The following is a 24,054-nucleotide window of genomic DNA, read 5'->3' as shown; positions in this document are numbered from 1 at the left end:
ATACATGAATTACTTAAAGATGAATAATCAAACGAACATGCACATATCACCCCCACCTTAAGATCTGGACCGACCCAGGTGCTCCTCCCCACAACACACCTTTCCCTTCCCAGCTTCCACAGCTCTCTGGCTAAAGTAATTTGGGAGTTATCAGTCTCCTTTTAATACAGCTAAGAACATAGAGGCTTAGAGAGGTGGCATCATTTACTGGCAGTCACACTGCCCGCTCAGAGAAGAACTGGGCTCAATTCCAGGTTTCCTGATTCCAGGTCTACTATACCTTTCATCGTGGCTCTGATAATTATCTTAACAGAACTTGATAGAAAAAAAATTTTGATTTACTGTTTTTAGTCATTTTCATAAATGAATGTAATCAACTGTACTACTGACAAAATTGATTGTTCAAAAAAGGTATAATTGTCCATTGAGAGGACATTAAAGATTTCACAATGCTTCATTTGTTGCCTGGGGGATCACAGCAGGAGCGGTTTGAAAAAACAGAAGTATCAATAGGAAAAATTAGCCTTTCTTTTTTTACATTTATCATTGGCCTGGGGTAGGCTCAGGTTCTGTAAAAAAAAAAAAAAAAAAAAATGATGAAGGAGAAGTTTTCATTTCTTGACCTATTGGCTTCATTTATACGCTAAATGTGAATTTAGATATTTACCAGTAAATTGTGGTACTCATCACTTGGGAATATTTTTTTTAACAAGGTTGGGCTGTGTAAGATTGCATCAAGGTGAAACATAGGGTATGAAAAGATACGTTCACAAAAAAGTCAGAAACTTTTTTTTTCTGATAATAATGATTAAAAATTTGGATAAAAATAAGAAAATCCAAAATTGAAAGCCACAAAATCTAGATTGTCAAATTAAGGAGTCACATTTGACATAAAGGGCTTCCTAAATCTTGATTTAGGATTTGAGAATGGTGAAGCTGGAAGAGGTCTTACAGCTCATCATCATGGAGGTGTCTAGCATGATCTACTTATAAGGTGGCACTGCCTTGAGCCCTCCCCGTCCCCTACTCCCACCCAGTGCTCTACTCCAGTCACACTGGCCATTATCATCATGGAAGGGTCTTTGCAGTGCCTAGTAAGTTGTGCCCACATCTTCACTGAGGCCTTAGCTCAAATGTCACCTCACCAGGAAGGCTTTCTCTGACTCCCCAACTACAAGGAGCCCCAGCAACTACTCCCCCATCACCTCCCCTGGGTTTTTGTCTTTGTGACACTTATCATTATTCAATATGGTCTTGTCTATGTATACATTTATTTATTACCTGCCCCTGCTCCCCAAAGAATGGAAGCATTTTGAGAGCAGGAGAGCTTGTTCTCTTCTTTGTCTGTATCCCATGTGCAGAGAACAGTGCCTGGTTCCAGGACTAGAACTTTTCCACTGGGGAGATTAGGGTTCAAGTCAGAAAGCACATTAGTGGGCTCCTAGGGAGAGCATGCCTTCAGAGTAGGCTAACCTGGGTTTATGATGTGAAAATCCGATAGTGTTGGGAAGAGGATGGGTTAGGCACAGGATAAATCCATAGCACTGGTGGCATGTCCTCCCAACCCAGCCATACTAGCTTGGAGGACACATTTTATGGGAAAAACAGCTGTCACCCTGAGTGCAGTGTAAAGAGTGGTACCCCCAAGAGCTCAGGCTTAGGGCATCCTTGGCCAACATGTCTCTGAGGAAATGGAATCGTCCCCCCAGAAGAAACTGTGGAGTATCAGGGTCATCTCTCCAGTGAAAAGATCAATGCAGCAATGGGCAAGGACATGTCACATTGCGTGGGGACTTGTCAACATTGACAACATACGGCAGAAATGGTAGAAAGAAACAGCTAAAATGAGTCCCGCTAGTGGCCTGACCAGACCCTTCCAGTTTTCTCTCTGAACATGGAACTGGTCTCACTGGGTTAATGGAACCCATGGAATTCATGGGCCATTCATGGACAAGGAAGGATCCCCAGCAGAAAAACAATTGACTTCTTGCTAAGCAGGCATCAGGCAGCATGAGCTGGCTTTAAATTCAACTGGAAATATGTGAGACAGAATTTGGCAGTATCTATTACAAAGAAAATGCTATAGATTAGGAATCTCACTTCTAGGAAGAATATTTAAGGATATCTGGACAACAACGCTCATGGCAACCTCGTTTATTATGGCAAACACATGCAAACAATCTAAATGTTCATCAATAAGACACTTGTTAAACAGATGAAAAAGAAATGAGGTTTATCTACATGTACTAATCTGGAAGGATGGCCTTAGTATTGAGTGATCAAAGCAAGTAACGGCCCAGGTCACATAGCATGACACAAGTTTTGGGTTGAAAAAAAAAAAAAGTTTCTAGATTTGTCTGGATAAGCACAGAGAAAAGTTGGGAGGGTCATGAAACAAACCATTAACTGAGATTTTTTTTCTCTCCGGAGACTGAGACTAGGGGATAAAAGGGGACTTTTACTTAGTTAATACAATTTTAAAAGATATGTTGAGATGATGGGTGATTTTTACTCTGCTGTGTTTTTAGTAATTCAGAAAGAGAGAAGAGAGCATGCAAGTATTGTGTGAACCCAAAAGATGGGTCTAATGACCCAGCTTTCCCTGGGAACCCAAATATCATGCCATGACTTGAAATAACTTGGTCAGAACTGTTCCTTCTAGATAAACAAACTTAGAATGAACTAGACCAGTTGTCTAGTCCAGTGATTTTCTAATCGTTCATTAGCCAAAAGACTTTTCTTTTTCTCACATCAATCACCAAACCCCAAAGTATGAAACAAATAAAAATGGAGCTACCCTGGGTGAGCTGGGGTGGGGCTGGCCTTAGTTACTTATGTTGGATTAGACAGATGATTTCATATTCTGCTCCCACCAGGGAGTGGGGGAGGGGTGGGGAGGAACACCCAGAAACCTAGAGTCAGGGGGAGAGGGATGAGAAAGCTGAGGTACACAGAAAACAAGAAAAGCAGCTGGCCCACGCTCACCCACAGCTTCCAAGACTGAGTATCACTTTCTCAGACCACATCTCCTTTTCCATGCTGCCTACCCTTTGCAAAAGGGATTGTCTGAATTCAACTTGAAATGAAAATTTTTGCTTTAGTTCATCTCGAATATGAACAGAATACTAGATTTTTACTAGTTGAAAATGCATCTGTTTTGAGAAATATTTTCTGTGCAAAAGCGAAAGGTTTAATCAAGAGTGCTTCTTTCTCATCAGAACGGACAGAGCTAAATGTGGTGGGTGAGCTGTCACTGCTCTTCTGAACACAAAACCCAGGTGGCTAGCTGGCTGCCCTCTTGAACTCCCTTCCTCTCACCTTTGACTCTCAGGACTGATTCAGGAAAAAGCAAGATAGCAAACTGCCGGATGTCACCAGCTTGCTCTGGTTTGCACGCTGCTAAAATAATGTGTCCTGCCAAGGCTTCTCTGAAGTTCCCCGAGCACAGGCTCAGTTCTGCTAGCTGGAACACTGTTTAAATTCTAAGTCCCCTTTCAGATCTGACCTATTTTGTAATTTAAATTCCATTTTTCATAGACAATAGAATACTCTTTAGGACTCTCCTTAATTATGCAAATTGGCATTATTATATGCATGCAAATGATCCTGTAGAAACAGCTCCAGGGAGCTGATAATCAGTCTGCCATCAACTGAGATTCCTTGGACTGCAGAGATAGGACTATCATGTGGTGGCCCAACTGTCTGTACTTTGAAGGTTAGATTACTGGAGTTAGAGGAGTCCCTCACAAGGGTCTGAAGCTGGGATCAGCTCACCCCTGGGAAAGGCAGGAATTCACACCTCACACTGGGGCCAAGACATGGTGACAACAACCTACAAATCCCAACAGGAAGGTGGGGTTTGCCTTGTATGGGGGTGAAATTCTGGGGCTTTACCTCCTTCTTGCAGCCTTACAGGAAGATCAGCCAAAGGTCTAGGCATTTGTCAGCTCAAGTGAACGAGGCCTGGCAATCCCATATCAATGACCTGGTGGCCAAATGCCAGTGTTGGTTCATCCTGCTTTGGGTCCTCAGTGTCCAGCTGAATCCTGCCCAGCCTTCCCCAAAGACCCTGATTCCCACTGACTGCCCCTTCCTGAGCCCAGCAGCGTCACCACGTGGCTGGTGGTTGGCACGATTTTTTGTGTGTTATTCTGGTTTCTAATTAGATAGGGTCTTATCAGTAGAGATAGTTTCATCCTTTATCTGTTTGCCCCATTCATTGAACCATTCCCTTTCTCACTATTAGAATGGCATCGAGTATATAGCTTAATAAATACTTCATTATTGATTACTTGCTCAACTAGGTGGGTAATGTGCTCAGTCAATGATGTTCCTTTCTAACTGGCAGTGACATTGTTTATGGGAACTGATTATCTAGTGCGCGTTTACCTGTTTCTCTTTGTGCCCATTTGCCTAGGATAACTTTACTTTGGCAGACACTCCACTAATCCTTAGAAAAGGGGAGATTGGAGATGCTAGGGTTCTCCAATTAGAGTCCCTGAGACATGGCTGTCTTCCTCCTGCCTCATGTCAATACCACTACAAAACCAGAAATGGCTGACGCGCTGCTGGCCTATTAAGTAATAACATAAACCTTTCACTTTCTCTTGAATAAGGTGCATGCACGAGCTCTGAACTTGGGTTCTTTAACAAAATGCTTAACAAATAATTAACGAGTGTTGGATTGGAGTCCACCCACAAACCTTGGCCAGACCACTAGCACGCAAAGGCTGGGAAGTCACAGAAGCTGATGCAGCTTGTCTGGGCTCAAGACTCCTCGTCAATTCCAGTTGCAAGGGGTAGTTCCAGCAAACCCAATGTCTCCAGCAAAATTACTTACAGCTGGGATCAGGGCTTTGGGGAACAGCTCGGTGTGATATTTATTAACACTGAGTACATCTGAAAATGCACAAGGGGTGTCCCTGGAGGAGCATGTCCTCCCCCAGGTGTGCCTCAGGCCTTCTTCATGCTCTGACCTCAGGTCAAACAGAGGTGGCAGATGATTGCTGTTTCTAGTTGACTGCACAGGACCCTGCACAAGCTCCCCAGCCCTTTGACAAAGTAGGGCCTACCACGACACTTACTCCAGAAAGCAACTGTGGGAAGTAAACGGAGTTCTTATAAAAACAATTTTGCATGTTCAAACTGTTGTTATATAAACATACTGTTGCATATTTTGAACGTAAATCAGCTGATTCTGCTTTTTGAAAAATCAACTCATACTATTTTAATACTATTTAACTAAAGTCTATTTACTAGCCCAGTTTGTCAACTGAATTCAAAGTGTAATAGAGAGTACGATTTATAGAAATAACCAGATACAAATTGAGAAGCACCCTAACCTGCTAAATATAAGCCACCATCGGTCATTATAACCCCCTTCCTAAACCTTTCCCTTCTCCTACTGGGTGTCCCTCAGGTGCCAACCAACCCCAGGTTCTCAGCCTTGTCCTGTCTGCAGTTCAAGCGGGTGCCTTTAGGGAACCGCCAGTCCTTTTGCATTTATTTCCTCCTGTTGCCTGCTTAGTTGAGAGTCACTGGCAGCAAGGTCTTCTACTGGCAGCAACTGGCTGACCCAGCTCAGGAATCAAAAACATTGGGCCTCCCTCAGAGGCAGCTCAGGGTACAGTCTCCCACTATCTCCTGTGCTGGGGTCTTTCTTCCTCCAGGTTGGAAAGAGACACAAACACAGAGATGATGTGGTGTTATATCTACTTGCACTGTGTGTCATTTTGAGGCAGTTCTCTCTCAGTCATAAAAAAGAAAAAAATATTGCAGTGAAATATTAAGTTACTAATCTCAAACCCTTTCCTGTACTTTTTTTTTAAAGAAATTGTTTTGTCATGAATTGCCTATTTTTGAGTCCAGCAAATTCACAACTTATTCTGGCCAATTGTTTCTTAAAAGGGAAAGACTCTTTTAATCTTTGTATATTTTGAACACATACAAATGTAATCGAATAGCTTTCAAACAAAAGTATGTGTAACTATGAGAAAATATAGGTGACTATTGGATCTTGAGAGCTTGTGGTAGGGAAGCACATTCTAAGCAGGATAAAAAAGAGAACCCATAGAGGAAAGGCTTTATAGATTTGATGACATGAAAATAAAAATTTTCAGGTATAAACACGAAAAGACCTATAAACAAAATTAAAAGGCAGATTACGCCAAGGTGCGGCGTAAAGAACACGGCCTTTGGAGTCAGACATGCTCTTCCATCTGATCTGGGTTTCAGTTCTTTCCCTCTCTGGCTCTGTGACCTCGAACAGAATGCTTTGCCTCTCTAAGCCTCAGTGACCTGTCTATAAAATGGGAATAAAAATAATGATAATAATGGTGACTACTTCATAGGGTTGTTATCAAGATAAGGACATTTTTGACATACATACCTAAAGCTCTTAGCATAGCAACAGGCAAGTTGAAAGTTCTGAATAAATATTATAATCATTCAGGAGAGAATATGGCAACACGTGTAATACACAAAAAGCTAATAACTTTCCTATAAAAGGGTATTTGTATATTAGTAAGAAAAATATTTTTAAAAAGTAAGCTAAAACACGAATGAACATATCTCACACAATGAAAAAATTTCAAATTATAAACATATGAAAAAATATTCACCCTCACCATGACCAAACACCTGCAGCCCCCTCCCCGGCGTTAGGGATCCAGCCTGTCCTGCAGTCGAGTTCGCTTTTAAAACTCAAGCTACCAAGCTTCTCATCCCTTCTCTTGCCCAGTCTGCCTTAATTCCAGGCTGGTGATTCTCCAATTTTGGGTGTATTAGAATCCCCTAGGGAGCAATTTACAGATTCCCAGGCTGAATCTCCATCAATTCTGACTCAGGAGATCCAATGTGGTACCCAGATATCAGCATTTTAAGCAGATGCTCCCAGGTCTTTCTGATGCAGATAGATCCCCACCCACACTTCAAGAAGTTCTACCCATACCATAGCATCAAAACATGAGCCTTGTTTATTTTTATAACCCCAACACACAGTCCATAGCCTTCCACAGAGTAAGTTATGAATGAATAAATTCTTCATTCCTCAGCAAGAGAGGAAAATGGCTACTTTCCTTTCCTGAGCATCCTGGATTCAAACTGGATTTATCTTCTGTTCTTTTTGCGTTTCCGTTGATTTCTTACTTGAGTGCTAAAGAGACAGTAGGACTTTTTGGTATGAGGTTGGAATGTGTCATTCTAGGATGGTCAGCCATGTGGAATTTACTTAAGACTGTGTGTTTCTTTCCCATGGTAATTAAAGGGTACCTAATTGAGCAATAGCACCCAACAAGGTAAAAGTCACAATATCTAGCAACCAATAGAAAATTATCAGGCCTGCAAAGAAGCAGGAAAACACAACCTATATTATGGAAAAAAATCAATTGAAATCCACCCAGAAATGAACCTAAATGAAGGAATTAGTAGACAAAAACGATAAAACAGTTATTCTAACTGTATTCTAAATGTTCAAGAAGCTAGAGGCAAGATTAAACATGTTAAATAGAAACATTTAAAAACACACAATTTGAATTTCTAGAAATGAAAATTACAATGTCTAAAATGAAAAGTACACTGAATGGGACTAAGAACAGATTAGACATTGAAGACGAAAGATTAGTGAACTTTCAGGCATAGCAATAGAAACTAGACAAAATGAATCACATGGAGAAAAAAAGATTAAAAAAGTAAACAGGTTATTGGTGAGCTTTGGGACAACTTCAAGCAGCCCAATACATGTAAAATTAGAGTCTCTGGCTGACAGGGAGGGCAGAAAAATATTTGAGGAAATAATGGCAGAAAACTTTCCAAAGTTTAATGAAAATTATAAACCTGTACTTCCGACAAGCTCAGCAACACCCAAGCACAAGAAACATGAAGAAATGACATTAAGGTATATCATAATAAAACTGCTTGAAACATGTGATAAAGGGAAAATCATATTATGGGCATTTCCGAAAAGAAAACATTTTCAATTCTATACTCCATATAATTTTCAAGAATGAAGGCAAAGATTTTTCAGACATGTTTATGTCTACCTGCATCATGCTCTAGATAAAATGAACCACCTGTTGTTCAAGTGCTTCTTCCTCCTGTCTGCAGTTCAAGCGGGTGCCTTTAGGGAACCGCCAGTCCTTTTGCATTTATTTCCTCCTGTTGCCTGCTTAGTTGAGAGTCACTGGCAGCAAGGTCTTCTACTGGCAGCAACTGGCTGACCCAGCTCAGGAATCAAAAACATTGGGCCTCCCTCAGAGGCAGCTCAGGGTACAGTCTCCCACTATCTCCTGTGCTGGGGTCTTTCTTCCTCCAGGTTGGAAAGAGACACAAACACAGAGATGATGTGGTGTTATATCTACTTGCACTGTGTGTCATTTTGAGGCAGTTCTCTCTCAGTCATAAAAAAGAAAAAAATATTGCAGTGAAATATTAAGTTACTAATCTCAAACCCTTTCCTGTACTTTTTTTTTTAAAGAAATTGTTTTGTCATGAATTGCCTATTTTTGAGTCCAGCAAATTCACAACTTATTCTGGCCAATTGTTTCTTAAAAGGGAAAGACTCTTTTAATCTTTGTATATTTTGAACACATACAAATGTAATCGAATAGCTTTCAAACAAAAGTATGTGTAACTATGAGAAAATATAGGTGACTATTGGATCTTGAGAGCTTGTGGTAGGGAAGCACATTCTAAGCAGGATAAAAAAGAGAACCCATAGAGGAAAGGCTTTATAGATTTGATGACATGAAAATAAAAATTTTCAGGTATAAACACGAAAAGACCTATAAACAAAATTAAAAGGCAGATTACGCCAAGGTGCGGCGTAAAGAACACGGCCTTTGGAGTCAGACATGCTCTTCCATCTGATCTGGGTTTCAGTTCTTTCCCTCTCTGGCTCTGTGACCTCGAACAGAATGCTTTGCCTCTCTAAGCCTCAGTGACCTGTCTATAAAATGGGAATAAAAATAATGATAATAATGGTGACTACTTCATAGGGTTGTTATCAAGATAAGGACATTTTTGACATACATACCTAAAGCTCTTAGCATAGCAACAGGCAAGTTGAAAGTTCTGAATAAATATTATAATCATTCAGGAGAGAATATGGCAACACGTGTAATACACAAAAAGCTAATAACTTTCCTATAAAAGGGTATTTGTATATTAGTAAGAAAAATATTTTTAAAAAGTAAGCTAAAACACGAATGAACATATCTCACACAATGAAAAAATTTCAAATTATAAACATATGAAAAAATATTCACCCTCACCATGACCAAACACCTGCAGCCCCCTCCCCGGCGTTAGGGATCCAGCCTGTCCTGCAGTCGAGTTCGCTTTTAAAACTCAAGCTACCAAGCTTCTCATCCCTTCTCTTGCCCAGTCTGCCTTAATTCCAGGCTGGTGATTCTCCAATTTTGGGTGTATTAGAATCCCCTAGGGAGCAATTTACAGATTCCCAGGCTGAATCTCCATCAATTCTGACTCAGGAGATCCAATGTGGTACCCAGATATCAGCATTTTAAGCAGATGCTCCCAGGTCTTTCTGATGCAGATAGATCCCCACCCACACTTCAAGAAGTTCTACCCATACCATAGCATCAAAACATGAGCCTTGTTTATTTTTATAACCCCAACACACAGTCCATAGCCTTCCACAGAGTAAGTTATGAATGAATAAATTCTTCATTCCTCAGCAAGAGAGGAAAATGGCTACTTTCCTTTCCTGAGCATCCTGGATTCAAACTGGATTTATCTTCTGTTCTTTTTGCGTTTCCGTTGATTTCTTACTTGAGTGCTAAAGAGACAGTAGGACTTTTTGGTATGAGGTTGGAATGTGTCATTCTAGGATGGTCAGCCATGTGGAATTTACTTAAGACTCTGTATTTCTTTCCCATGGTAATTAAAGGGTACCTAATTGAGCAATAGCACTCAACAAGGTAAAAGTCACAATATCTAGCAACCAATAGAAAATTACCAGGCCTGCAAAGAAGCAGGAAAACATAACCTATATTATGGAAAAAAATCAATTGAAATCCACCCAGAAATGAACCTAAATGAAGGAATTAGTAGACAAAAACGATAAAACAGTTATTCTAACTGTATTCTAAATGTTCAAGAAGCTAGAGGCAAGATTAAACATGTTAAATAGAAACATTTAAAAACACACAATTTGAATTTCTAGAAATGAAAATTACAATGTCTAAAATGAAAAGTACACTGAATGGGACTAAGAACAGATTAGACATTGAAGATGAAAGATTAGTGAACTTTCAGGCATAGCAATAGAAACTAGACAAAATGAATCACATGGAGAAAAAAAGATTAAAAAAGTAAACAGGTTATCGGTGAGCTTTGGGACAACTTCAAGCAGCCCAATACATGTAAAATTAGAGTCTCTGGCTGACAGGGAGGGCAGAAAAATATTTGAGGAAATAATGGCAGAAAACTTTCCAAAATTTAATGAAAATTATAAACCTGTACTTCCGACAAGCTCAGCAACACCCAAGCACAAGAAACATGAAGAAATGACATTAAGGTATATCATAATAAAACTGCTTGAAACATGTGATAAAGGGAAAATCATATTATGGGCATTTCCGAAAAGAAAACATTTTCAATTCTATACTCCATATAATTTTCAAGAATGAAGGCAAAGATTTTTCAGACATGTTTATGTCTACCTGCATCATGCTCTAGATAAAATGAACCACCTGTTGTTCAAGTGCTTCTTCCCTCCTCCCGGTCCTTGTCTTCTGAAGTCCTGCCCATCCTTCCAGGCTTGGCTCAAATGCCCTCTCCTTCTTGAAATCTTTCCTGATCGCCCACTGGACTGTCGTCTTACTTCTCTTAGGATCCTATTATCCTTTTCTTTGTGTTGTATTTGAGGATTTGTCTCTCTCCCCCCAACCCCCTCTACTAGCCAATACATTCCTTGGGGGCTTCTCTGTTCTTCCTCATTAGCCACAGAGTGTATCCACGCTGCCCAGAACAGGCACTCGGCATTTGTTATACTGGCTTACATTTTGCTTGATTGATAAAAAGTTTCTTTTAAATTCCTTTCCAAGATATTTCTGACTGGTTTAGAAGTACCTATTTATTTATCAAACTACACTTGATAAGCTGGGCCCTGTGCTTATAAAGGTAAGACAAAATCTCTGGCACAAAAGGCTCACAATACAGTTAGTTTATTTAATTTGGTTGTTTATAAAAGCTTTTTTTTTTTTTTTTTTTTTAAAGTTTAGATTTAAAAAAGAATGTACAGACTCTTGGTTAGAGCCTTCCTGTGTCTGGTAGTTCTATCTTTCTATTGCTTGGCCAGTAACATTTAAGTCATTTAACTCCCTCCCCCTGCCACCTTATAGTAAAGCTGTCAGCAAATTCCACCAGCTCAACCATCAGGCATATCTAGACACTGTCCACATCTTATCATCTCTACTGCTACAACTCTGCTCTAAGCCATTTTCTTTCACCTGCATTATTGCGATAGCTATATTAATGACCTCGCTGCTTCCACTGCCCACCCTGCCCACACACGGTCTAGTCTCAGCATAGTAATTCTTTGAAAAGCCAGGTTAGAGACTTCCCATAAAGGCCAATATCCTTATAACGGCTTGCAAGGTCCAATATGAACTGGTTCCTTTGTTCTTCCTCCCTGCGATTATCTTTCTGATCTCCTTTCCTACAACTCCCTCCCACACACTCCGCTCTAGTCTCCTTGTTCTTTGAGCTCTCCAGGCACTGTCCCACCTCAGGGCCTTTGCACTTGCTGTTCCCAATGCCTGAATGGCCTTTTCCCAGATAGCCACGCGGTTCACTTTCTCTTCCTTCAAGTTTCTTCTCAAATGTCATCTTCTCAGTGACGCCTTCCCTACCCATACGACATAATTGCATCCTCTCCTTCCTCCTCCCTAAATCTCATCCCTGCTTTATTGTTCTCCACTATCACTTTCTAATATTGTATGTAATTTCCTTTGGTTTTTGTTTGCCCTTCCCCTCAAAAGATAAAGTCAAGAGGATGGGGATTTGTATGTTTTGTTCATACTGTTTCTCGTGTATACACAATAGTGCCTGTGACACAATAGATGCTCAGTAATTACATGTCGAATGAATGAATGAATCTCTAACAGGTAGAGTAGGCCTCTAAGTCAGTCTTACCTATACCTGACACCATCTCCAATTTGGTGGGTAGCATGAATTCCAAGGAAGGAATTTAAAAAATGTTCCAGGACTCACTTTCAAAATTCTTAGCATGGCAGAAACTGGATTCAGAAACTGGGCCTAGTTCGTATTTGCACTTGTCGAGTTGTAGACAAATTCATCTGCAAAGAGGTATTCATCAAATACCTCACCAGAGGCCCAGTAAAGAACAATGAGCTGTATTTAAAGAGACAAGGAGACTAAAGGTGACAAATTAGAGACCAAAACTGTACAGAAACAAGGTTTGTGTTGTACAATACGGACAAATAAACACAGAAAGAGTTAGAGGAGAAAGAGATGAGTGTTTTGAAGTGGGTTGAGAATCACTTGTCTCCCCTAGGTCTCTAATGGAATTTTCTGAAGCAGAAGTGCTGCTGGAATAATCTTTCACTAACTGTTAATAACAATATTTTGTGCTTGCATTGTTCCCTTCAACAAGCATCTTCAGATAATGTTTTAGTTTTATCTAAGCATTCTTATCTTCCCCTTATAGTCAGAAAAGTGTACATAAATGATAGTCAAATAACGCACCAGATGTTGGGGAAATGGACAAAGAATTAAACAATTACCCCTAAACTCTGCCCTGTGGCATTTTTCCTACATAACAAAAACATTTGTGAAGATGTTTTGTCAATCTACTCCCCCTACTCAGGCTCCTCCACCCTCAGCACAGGGAATAGCTATGAGTGGTTACTCTAAAAAACATTTGGAGGAGGACTTTAGGGTGAGATACTCACAAAATAATTGTTGATACTGTTAGCATGGGAACACTGGCTGGATGGGACCACTGGTCTGACAAACATGCCATTTTTATGGGCTTCAAAAAGATTTGGTCAGTGAAAGAATCACATAAATTGCCCTGTGCTTATAAAGGTAAGACATAATTGGACATAAAGGTAAGACATTGGACATAAATAAAAATATTTGCAAATTATGCTTAGTATAATTAATTTCCCTAAATCCAATACTCAAAATATATATTTTTCCTTCAGACCCATTAACCAGAAAACAACCATCTGGGAAACAACATTCTTTCTAGAAGTCTCTGTGTTTTCTCAGTCCCCCAATATTCCAAATTTTAGAGTTCTAGAATCTGCCTTTTCTCTGGCAAATTCTGTTGATTCAATCTCCATTGTTTTTATTACAGGGCTTTAAAATTCTTTGAAGCATAGAAAAGAAACTTTTGAGAAATACTAAACTATCAGTAACAATAAGCTAATACATACTGAGTTTTAAGAACCATACTAAGGACTTTTGATGTATTATTGAATTGAATCCTTATGATAACACATAAGGTTGATACTGCTGTCATTGCCTTCTTAAGGATGACAGAACTGAGACACAGAGAGGTTGTGTGATCTGTCAAAGGTCACACAGCTAATAGAGGAGTCAAGAGTGAACACAGAGTATGAGTCCAGTGTTCATTATAAACCAACGTTTACTACTATAAATATTATACTATTTGATATACTTTTTATATACATTAGAAAGACTGTAAATATACTCAAAATACTATAAACATAAATATGTAGTATTGACCCTATAGAACAAATGTTTATTTCTCCCCAAAATTTGAAACCTAATCCCCAGTCTGATAGTATTTAGAGGTGGAACCTTTGGGAGGTGCTTCTATATGAGGGTGAGCCCTCATGAATGGGATTGGTGTCCTTATAAGAGACTCCAGAGAGCTCTCTCCTCCCTTCTGCCATGTGAAGACTCAGTGAAAAAAGATAGCAGTCTTTGAATTAGGAAGTGGGCTCTCACCAGACATGGAATCTGCAGGGGCCTTGATCTTAGACTTCCCAGACTTTGGAACTGCCAGGAATAAATTTCTGTTGTTCATAAGCTATCCAGTCTAAGGTATTTCGTTATAGCAGCCTGAGCAGTCTAAGACAGTTAACTTTAATAGTTATAAATCATGTTGATAGTATGAAGTGATAAGAATGTCACGTCACCTGTATGATCTTCCCAAAAAACCATAACTCTAGTCTAATAATGAGAAGAACATTAGACAAATCCCAACTGAGGGATATTCTACAAAATCGTAAACAGTACTCAAAAGCATCAAGGTCATCTGAAACAGGAAGTCTGAGAAACTGATAGTTAAGACGAGCCTAAGAAGACACAATTATACTATCATGTAGTAAAAGGCTGGAGTCTGCCTTTTACTTTTTAGACTTGTAGAGACCTCTCTCATAAAGAAGACAGAGTTTTTAGAAGTAGGATGTTCTCTTCTCCCTGAATATTCTTTCATTCCTCAGTTTTCCTCCCCCACTATTTTTTTTCTGTCTTTTCAGTTCATATTCAATCTCAAAACAAATTCAGCATCCTCACTTCTAAACTACCCGCTTCCGTGTTTCCTCAGTTCTGTCCATGATGCCACCACCATCCTTCTCAGTTTTAGATGGGTCTGGACCAGATGGACCATTTCTCTTTCTTATATCCAATTAGTTACCAAATTCGATTCATCTTTCTCTCTTGATATTTCAAAGATATATATCTTCTCCACCTTAGCCAGACATGAATCATTCCTTGTCTAGACTAATGCAATAGCTTCCTAATTGTCTTCTTGCCTCTGCTCTATCTCCTATGCAGTCTCTCTTGAATCACACCACCAGATCAGTCTCATAAAACCCCTTTCCTAATGATCCCCCTGGTAAAGTGTCTGCAATACTCCCAACTGCCCATCAGATTCATTTCCCAAAAGTGGAAATTCAAGGCTCTCTCTCATGTAGCTAACCTTAGTTCTACCCCACCCTCCATTCAAACTCCCCAGTGCAGGAACGTCTGCTTGGCTTCTTGCTCTTCCAACTGTATACAATTTTTCATTCCAGTCCCTAGACTTTGGCTCCAGTTATTACCTATGCTTGAGATGATTTGCCCTGCTTGCCTGCCCATCCTTACACTGGGCTGCATAAAATCTCACCAACCTTACATTGCCCATTTCATATTTTGTCTCCTCTATAAAACCTTCCTTCATCACTTTAATGCAGACTGATTTTCTCTCTTCTTGACTACCCTTAATACTCATCATAAAACACGCTGTCAAGGATTTCCCTCTAAAAGTCTTCCTGTTTAGAGAGATTGATTCCATAGTCCTCAAGTGTCACCTATAGGGAGAGGACATTTTTTCCTTCAAGGGAAAGGATTCCATACTCTAACACTCACCTACTAAGCTATTGAAAAATGGGAATGATTTTGCAGTTGCCAGCTCATGATTTTAGGGTAGGCTTAGTTATCTACAACACATTCCCAAGTACTTTGCAGTTTTTACATACAGCCCAGGCAGGGTCTCCAAAGTTCCCAGCACGTGGGTGAGCACAAGAAGCTTTTTCTGAGTGGCAGATGAAGGGGTTACTCTATTCCATTTAGAACAAACTCCACAAATTGCATTTTAAATGATCATCAGTTGCCCTTGTTGTTTTAACTCTACCTTTCAGTAAAGAAAATTGTGTTGAACTTCAGTTAAACTAGAAGTAAATTATATCTATTTAAAATATAGAGCTGTTAAAAGCCAAAGAGCTACATAAAAGCAACTGATGGGCTGAAAAATGCTCCCTTTGTAGCAGAATCTCAACCTAAAAGCTTCAGCTTGTTTCATACAACATGACCTTTAGTCTGTAGATTAAATGAATGTAAATTAAGCTTGAATGTCAACTAGATTTGGCCAAGGATTTCTTTGGGGGGGGGCGGTGAGGGGATGGGGGGCAGTTTGAGGAATGTAGAGAAAAAAAAGAATGCCTTTTTTTTTTTTTTCCCCCAGATAAGTGTGTTTTATCAGATCTTAAGACTGTTCTGATAGTTACCACACAGGTAAACATATCCTGGAGAACATGAGACACCAACAGGTAAATTATTCCTTTTTCTCAGAAGTTGTTTTTGCTTTACCTTCTACTTGCATTTTGTCAATTTTCCAAATAAAAGCATACCAAACTTTTTTTCAGGACTGCCACCAACCAGGACTTAGGAGAATTTAACAATAGCCGAGCTAGTCAGAAAGGGGTGAAGATGACTCCCTGTTAGTGAGTGTCAACCCTTGCCATCAGTGGCCATACAGAAAGGATGGGGGCCCAGGGAACTGCCGATGATGCCCTGTTACCATATTAAGGCTAACTAACTCTCTTTTGTTTTCAGTGATAAGATAACTTAGGTTGGTGTAATGCCAATCTAGGCTTTAATAGGCCAAATACTACCCCGAAGCAGCAGCTGAAAGAGGCACATGTGAACAGACATCTTGGCATCCTGAAGGGACTGGAGATAAAGAGTAAACCCAGAAATAAAATGCTGAGAGCATGGGGCAAGAAGGGCTAATGATAAAGTAATAGTGACAATAAAAACAGTGACAATGAACACTTACTGGGAACCTGATTACGCCAGGCACTGTACTTCACCAACAGCATTTCCTGTAAACCTCTTAACAACCCTGTGAGGTGTGTGCTATTATCTCAGTCTGACAGATGAAGAAACGCAGGCTTGGAGAAGTTAAAAGACTTGCCTAAGGTTGCCTAGCTACTGAGCTGCGAGCACAGGACGTGAATCCATCTGACTCCTGGGTCTACCCTGCTCACCACCACAGCATACCTCAGGGAGGCATCAGGGAGAGAGAATTTGGCTGGGAACCTAACAGTGAAGAAGGAACCCCAGGTTGCTCAAGTTAAGGGCTAGCACAGAAAGGCTGAAGGTGGCAGCGGCCACACGTGGAGGTAACCTTGGGCCAGCCATAGCGAGATCCTGGGACAAGGGCGCAGGGGAGATGAACAACTCCTTGCCACTGGAAGTCCTATGATCTGAGAAGTTGTTCTAGAACTCACCTGGAAAGGGCTCTCTGCTCAAAGATCTCTCGGCCTGTCTCCAGTGGGCAATACCACTAAATGATGGGCGGGTCAGGGGAATTCTGCTATCTCCCCAGAGTGGAGCAGCACTTTTCGAGTGGTGCATGTGGCTTTGAGTTCCAAAGGGAAAAATCCATTTTATCTCTGGTATGGGGCAGTGAATGTTGAAGGCAAGGCAGAGATATAGCAGATAAAGTATGGACAATTCACCAGGCTGTACAGGCTCAAGTCTGCTGCCCTCACCTCTGCTGCTTTGGCTAGAAAGAGACTAGGGACTTGTTAATAGCACCAGGATCTGGGAGCAGGTCTAAATAGTTTAATGCCATTCATGTGGTCAGTACAAGTGCCCTGTTCTCATGGCTCCAGATGCTCAGTCTTGACCCACTTGTTTCTTGCATATGTCTTTAGAGAACCATGACAACTATATATCTGCATTGGATGTTTAATTTGCATTTGTGCAAACTATGTTGATGAAGCAAGTATCTGAAGGATGTAGCTAAGGGGCTAGCTCTCTCCCATCTTCTTCCTCAACATACCATCATGACTTGATACACAAGTTAGGTTTATGAGTATGTTCACAGGACCAAAGCCAGACACAATCTTAGCAGAGATATCACTTCAAGTTTTCTCTCACCCTTAATTGACATCGGAAATAGCTTGTGATATGGAAACCAACCACACGGTGTCAGGTGTGACAACCCAAGTGCCCATGTGCATATGCTGCTATGAGGAAGGCCACGGAAACCCACCTCCTAGTCTCTGAATGTGGGATTATGACCTCGGCTGCCCCTTTCTCTGTCCTGCTGTATCGGGCCTCTGATCTCCATCAGGGCTCACTACAAACTGCAGGATCTGTCACGTATGAGTTTCTCTCCTTCAACTAAAGAAAACAGGTGGGGCTTTAGGCCTATATATGGGATTAATGGGTGGTTAAAAGCTATCCTAACACTGACTACCCTTGATTTGGGAAGCTGGCTTGGAAGGAGCAAGGCTCGAGGGCAGGCTCGGCCCCGCAGCCTCCCTCTGGACTGCAACCACACTCTCAGGGTGGCTCTGTCCTGGATTCTGTCTCTTTTGGGGAAGTCTTAAAACCCAGGGTTAACCAATGCTAGAACAATCTTGATTTAGAGCTTTCCAAAGGAAGGACCCCTAGTGTCTCTCTGCTCCAGTGGACCATGGTCTACATGAGGGGATGGCAAACGTTTTATGTAAAAGACCAGACAGAAAACAGTTTAGACTTTGTGGACCATCTGGGCTCTATTGCAGCTACTCAGTTCTGCTGTTGTCATGTGAAAGTAGCCACAGACAACATATGAACACATGGGCATGGTTGTATGCCAATAAAAGTCTAGTTATAGTTACTGAAATCGGAATTTCATATAATGTTGATGTGTCATGAAATATCGTCCTTCTTTTGATTTTTTTCCCCTAACCATTTATAAATGTAAAAATCATTCTTATTTTGTAGGCTGTACAAAAACAAGAGTAGGCTGGGTGTGGCCTATAGGCCATAGTGTGTTGATCCCTGGTCTAAATCTTCAGCTTTTACACCATTTGGAGGTAACCCAGTCCAAGGTGTGGGAAAGGGAGGTAAACCCCAGCACAGCCCATTTAGGGCCTTCAAAGAAATATAGCATCCGTGCAAACAGGAGCTGTGACTATATATAATATGATTTTTCTCCATTAAATGGGATAATGTATAGATCCATATATGTGTGCCTCATAGCAATCATCATAAAAAGCTCTTTTTGTTACAGTAATGCGCTCCTGCTGAACATAGCTGGGATCTCCTCCTTGAGAACTACTCTTAGAATTGGAGCACTTCTCTTGAAAAACAACAGTGCCGGGAAATCTCCATACACCAACAGTGGAGATGATTTTTAGAAACAGCCAAACCAAACAAAACAAGACCCAAGTCAAACCAAATGCAAAAAAGCCACCGCCACTCAACCAATAATAACAATGACAATGGTACCCTTAACTACTATCCTTTCAGAATCAGGCTGAGAAGTAATTGGGGGGCATGGAGTTGTGGTTGAGCTAAATAAAGCTATTTTTGTTCAAAACCACTCATGATGATGAGATGGCTGCAAACTAAGCTTGGAAGTCCTAACACGGCCCCTAACAATGTGAGTGCTGTTCGGCCAATACGCTGTCAGCCAATGAAAAAAAAATTTTTTTTGGAATTATTGTCAATATTTAAAAGCTAAGAAATTTCACATTAAAAGTCAGAATTTTTACTTCTCTTGAAAAAATCAAAAGATCAGGTGCACTGGGCTCTCATTCTTTATATAGCAACAATCAGTGAGAGCCTCCATTTTAGACAGAGCACATGAACCTCAGGCTGGCAGTCCCTACCACACACACCCCATTATCCCCCAGCCCAATGGCAGCTGCCATGTCACCTTGTACTTATGGTCTTTTCACTCACAATAAGAGTAACACAATCACATGGTTCAAAAGTCAAAATAATACACAAAGCCATACAGTGAAAGGTTCATTCCTACCTCATCCCCACCCTTGCTAAGTACGAACTTTTGTTAATTTCTTCATTTTTCCTCTTTTTCCTTACACAAGCTAACACTATATATATATCTTTGCCTTGCTTTCTCCACTTAAAATACACCTTTCTTGGGGATTGTTCTAATAGTAGTAGAGAATTTCCTCATTCTTGTTTTATACCTACCTAGTGTCCCAGTGGGTTCACAGGTCAGTTTATTTAACTAGTCCTGTATCAATGGACACGGGTTGTTAAAAGCCCTTTGCTTTTACAAATATTGTGCAGTGAATGACTATGTGCATTAGCCATTCCATAGGTGATAAAGCCTGTTGTGTGGGATAAACTCCCACAAGTGAGCCCGCTGGGTCAGAGGAAAATGTCTTTGTAAATTTTTTAGGTATCAACAAGTTGCCTTCCACATTGGTGGCACCATTTTGACCTCCAGACAGCAACGTAAGAACATGTCCATTTCCCTTCAGCTTCCTCGACAGATGTGTCATCAAACTTTTGTAGGTTTGTCATTTTGACAAATTCTGACAAACCTACAAAAAAATCATTCAGGGCAGCTGTAATTTGCATTTTAAAATCAAGAGCTCTTTTCCCATATGTTTAACAGACATTAGTATTTCTTTTTCTGAGAACTGTCTGTTCCATTTTCCTATTGGATTCCTATTCCTGTTGCTGATTTTCCTATTCCTTTTTTTTTTCTTATCAACTTCTATGTGAGGTATATGTATTCAAGAGATTAGCCCTATGTCTATGACAAGAGCTGCAAATATTTTTTCAAGTATGTCATTTATCTTTTGCCTTTGTTTATGGTGTTTTTGTTGTTGTTTGCCATATAGAAATTTCGTTGTTGTTTGTGCTTTTTAAGTGTAGTTAAGTTTATTGCTTCTGGCTTTTGAGTTATAGTTTGAAAGAAGGGTCTTCTCCATTTCAAGATTAAAAATGAAGTTACTTATATTTTCCTCTAATAATTTTAGAGTTTCATTTTTTAAAAATGTACATCTTTTAAAAAATTTTTTAAAAAATTTTTATTAGTTTCGCTTATACAGTACATTGGTTAGACATCTATATAGTTAGTAAAATGATCGCCCCAATTGCTCCCTCCCTCCCCTGACCCTCCACCTAGCCAAGGTATTAATGCTAATGGCATTCCTTATGCCGTGCTTCCCATCCCTGTGACCATCTATCAGATACTAATTTGTAAAAGGGTACATCTTTGATCCAGTCACAGCTTGCTAAGACAGACCTCCTGAGAAGCAAAACCTTTTATCTACTGGGCAGGATGATAAAGCTACCAGGACATAGAAAAGGGCGAGACCTGGAGAATGGGATGAGACAGCAGCTGATGGGAGAAGTGAGAGGGGGCTGGGGCAAGGTGGAGACTGAACAGAAGCAGCACCTCCTGCAGGCGTTTCTGGCAGAGGGATTCCTATTACTGGTCTAGCTTGGTGGTTCCCAGGCCCCCTTTTATTATTTTTCTCCAAAATACTTACTTACTTTTAAAGATTTAATATGTTTGGCTGTACCAAACTAAATGTACTTAAGTAACAATCAGTTATTTTGCCCTTTTAACAAAGTCATTTACAGCTGCCAACGAGTCTCTGGTCAGAACGTGCTAGGTAGAACTATCATGCTGAGTTGATGTACTTTCAGCCAAAAATGCAGAACTTGGAAGTACCTGTTAGCATGAGGAGGTTCATCATGGATAAATGAGCCATTTTGGAAGACCTTTTAAAATGTTGACATTATTCTGTGTACAGCTTATTTCTTTGTTCCTAGATCTCTAAGGACATGGGATCTCAATAAGGGAACCTCTGATGTCACCTTCATTAAAGACCTACTGGCATATAAAAGGGCAGGGGAAGGTGTAGACTTCGACCATAAGAAGTGTGCACACAGACCATCATGCTATATACTGAATAGGTCCCACAGCAACTTTTCTACTTAGAGATGCCTCAGGAAAGTTCTCTTTAAAAAATTGCTTCCTTATGTGTATAATTCTCTGTTCTGAGAAAAACAGTAAAGGTGAGAAAAATTTGCAAAGGTGAATGGTGAGAATGTTGTTTAAAAAAAAGTAAAAGGCTCCTCCTCCTCCACACCTCTTCTGTAGGAAAACTGGTTCTTCTGCCTGAAGCAGAGGCCTCAAGGGGGACCCAGTGAGAATGAGATGCTTAAAGCATCTCACTGTCATCGAGAAGGCATGCCAATGTCCTTCCTGCTAGTGAGTGGGCAACCCTCCCCCCCACCCCAATTAGCAAACTCCCCTAACAATTAATTCAAAATCTCTGAAGGTGGAATGTAGGCATCGGTCATGTTTAAAGCTCCCCATATGATTTCAGTGTGCAACCAGTGCTCTAGAACCAGGTACTTAAAGTGCGGTCCTCAGACCAGCAGCCTAAGTGTCAGTGGGAACTTGTTAGAAAGGCAGAATCTCAGGTCACTACTTAATCCTTCTAAATTAGAATCAGCATTTTAGCAAGACCCTTAAGATATTCATGTGCACATGAAAGTTAGTGAAGCAGTGGTCTAGAGTAGCATTTCTTAAAGAGTGGTACCTGGACCACTTGCATCAAACTCACCAAGGGCGTGGGAGGGTGGGGAAAGGGGATCAGGGGACCTTTTAAGAAAGCTAATTCTGGAGATTACATTTCTCTAAGTCTGAGGCTGGGCCCCTGGAATCTGCATTTTTAATGTGCTCCCAGGTGAACTCTAAGCTTATTGTTTGGGAACTATTCCCAAGAGGAAAGCCAGCAATATGACAGCTACTTTCCCTGGCCTGCACAGAAATTCCCTCATTGACTCTAAGATGTGAAAGCATACCCACTGCACGTGGGAGATGAGTTGGTGATAGTCTACACATGCTTCTCAACCTGACAAACGTGATGTTTCTTCTCTCTGACTTATAATAGAGCAAGCGGTGGTAGTTAAATCTAGCTTTCAGATGAATACAGAAATGAGTCTCTCCATCTTTTGGGTTAGTGACTGAACAGGCTGCAGTTTGGTTACATAAGCCTCTATCTTAAAAGCAGGATTAAAAATATAAACTGTTGATGCTCAGATGCATCCTTCTTGGAGGGTTTCAGAGACCCTCAAAATGCACAGTAGAAAGACAAGAGAAAAGGCAAAGTCCCCTTTATTTTACAGAGGTCTAGTTTTTGAAATATTTGCTTGGGCCCAGATATTTAAGTGTTTATGGGTAAAAAAAAAAAAAAAAAAAAAAATGAAGCCAGGAATGGAAAATTTGATCTCTTTCAAAACATGTTTTTGCAGTGTGTAGCACTTCCATGTAGTTTTAAAAGCATTCTAGCTCACGTATTTAAAAGCTTCTATTATAACAGAAGTTTTAAGTGGATTTATCTTCAAATACCTAGGATTCTGAAGTATTCCTCACACTTGACTTGAGGTGACAGAACTGAAATCTTTGTAATTATAAAGTGAAATAGGACCATTGTGGTTTTAATGGATAATAAAATGGAATGGGGAACTGCAATATGATCTAAATGTGATTGTTAGATAATAACTGAGTTAAAATCAGCAAAAGCAAACTTCGAACAGGAAAAAAAATATTTTTGAGGCTTTGTTTTAAAGACTTTCTTTAGAGCAGTGTTTCTTAAACCTTTTTGGGAAGTGCAATGGAGCCCCAGTGACAATCTAATGAACTACTGCCACCTCTCCCTTGATGCTTCCACTCAGAAGTGCACACACTGTCAACTTCTGGAGCTAGGTAGACTTCCTGGAGCCCATATTAGAACCTCAGCTTTGACACTGAATTTTTTTAAAAAAATTGCTCTATACTGATCTCTCCCATTTGAAACCGCTTTAGGCCTAGGAGCACCTTTCTCAACATCAAGGTCCCAGGTGGTTGGTAAAATGAGGGCTGATTGTTCTCATTTAAACTGAGACAATTAGGTCAGTAATCTCGTGGGGCTGGGCTGAGGCCAGGTGAAAACCGGACCACTAGATTATGCCAGGGAAACAACCCCTTTATTGAAGAAGCCTGCGCTTTCTCAGAAATGTCGCCTCCGTGCTCTCAGGGGACGCAACGAGTTGTACAGGCAGAGCCCTAGGGTCGCTGCGGCTCCCTTCACGTCGGAAAGTGAAAATTTTGGTCTAAAGTTAGGAAGGAAAGTAAGCTCTTAAAAACACTGCCTGCATCCTCATTTTCCTGCAGACTTAACGACGTCAGAGGTGAAAGACTTGCCCCTCCGCCCCTCTCCCATTCAACCGATAAGGACGCTGACCCCAGACGGCTAAGGTGCTTGCCAAGGTGACATCCCCGGGGCTCTCTCTCCACAGCACCGTGCCATCTGGCCAGGGGAGGAGAGGGCGTCTGGGGCTCTTCCCCCACACTACTCGCCTCCCACCTTGGCTGGCAGGGACGCCACGGGGAGCCGAGCCCTGCCTACCGGCACCATGGAGTAGGTCATCATCATCAGCATGTCGTGGCTCTCTCCGCGGATGTGCGGCGCAGTCTCCCCGCTGTGGCTGCGCTTATTGCGCGCAGCGCCGGCGGGGTCC

The 24,054-nt window shown here is 40.8% G+C and overlaps 1 protein-coding gene across 1 annotated transcript in view; it reads right to left on the bottom strand.

Moving 5' to 3' along the window:
- Positions 1-24,050, bottom strand: part of GLDN (gliomedin) — a gene marked incomplete at its 5' end in the record, with an annotated part of 54,311 nt that extends 30,261 nt beyond the window's left edge. Inside the window, one exon of the mRNA XM_011355185.1 lies at positions 23,943-24,050. Within this exon, the coding sequence (XP_011353487.1) occupies positions 23,943-24,050 (108 nt within the window). The remainder of the gene's footprint in view (positions 1-23,942) is intronic.
- Positions 24,051-24,054: the final 4 nt, after the last annotated feature.

Source organism: Pteropus vampyrus, unplaced genomic scaffold, assembly GCF_000151845.1.
Source record: "Pteropus vampyrus isolate Shadow unplaced genomic scaffold, Pvam_2.0 Scaffold19, whole genome shotgun sequence".
NCBI classification, from domain to species: domain Eukaryota; kingdom Metazoa; phylum Chordata; class Mammalia; order Chiroptera; family Pteropodidae; genus Pteropus; species Pteropus vampyrus.
The sequence above is the reverse complement of the archived record's forward strand: the minus strand, read 5'-3'. Positions and strand labels throughout refer to the sequence as shown.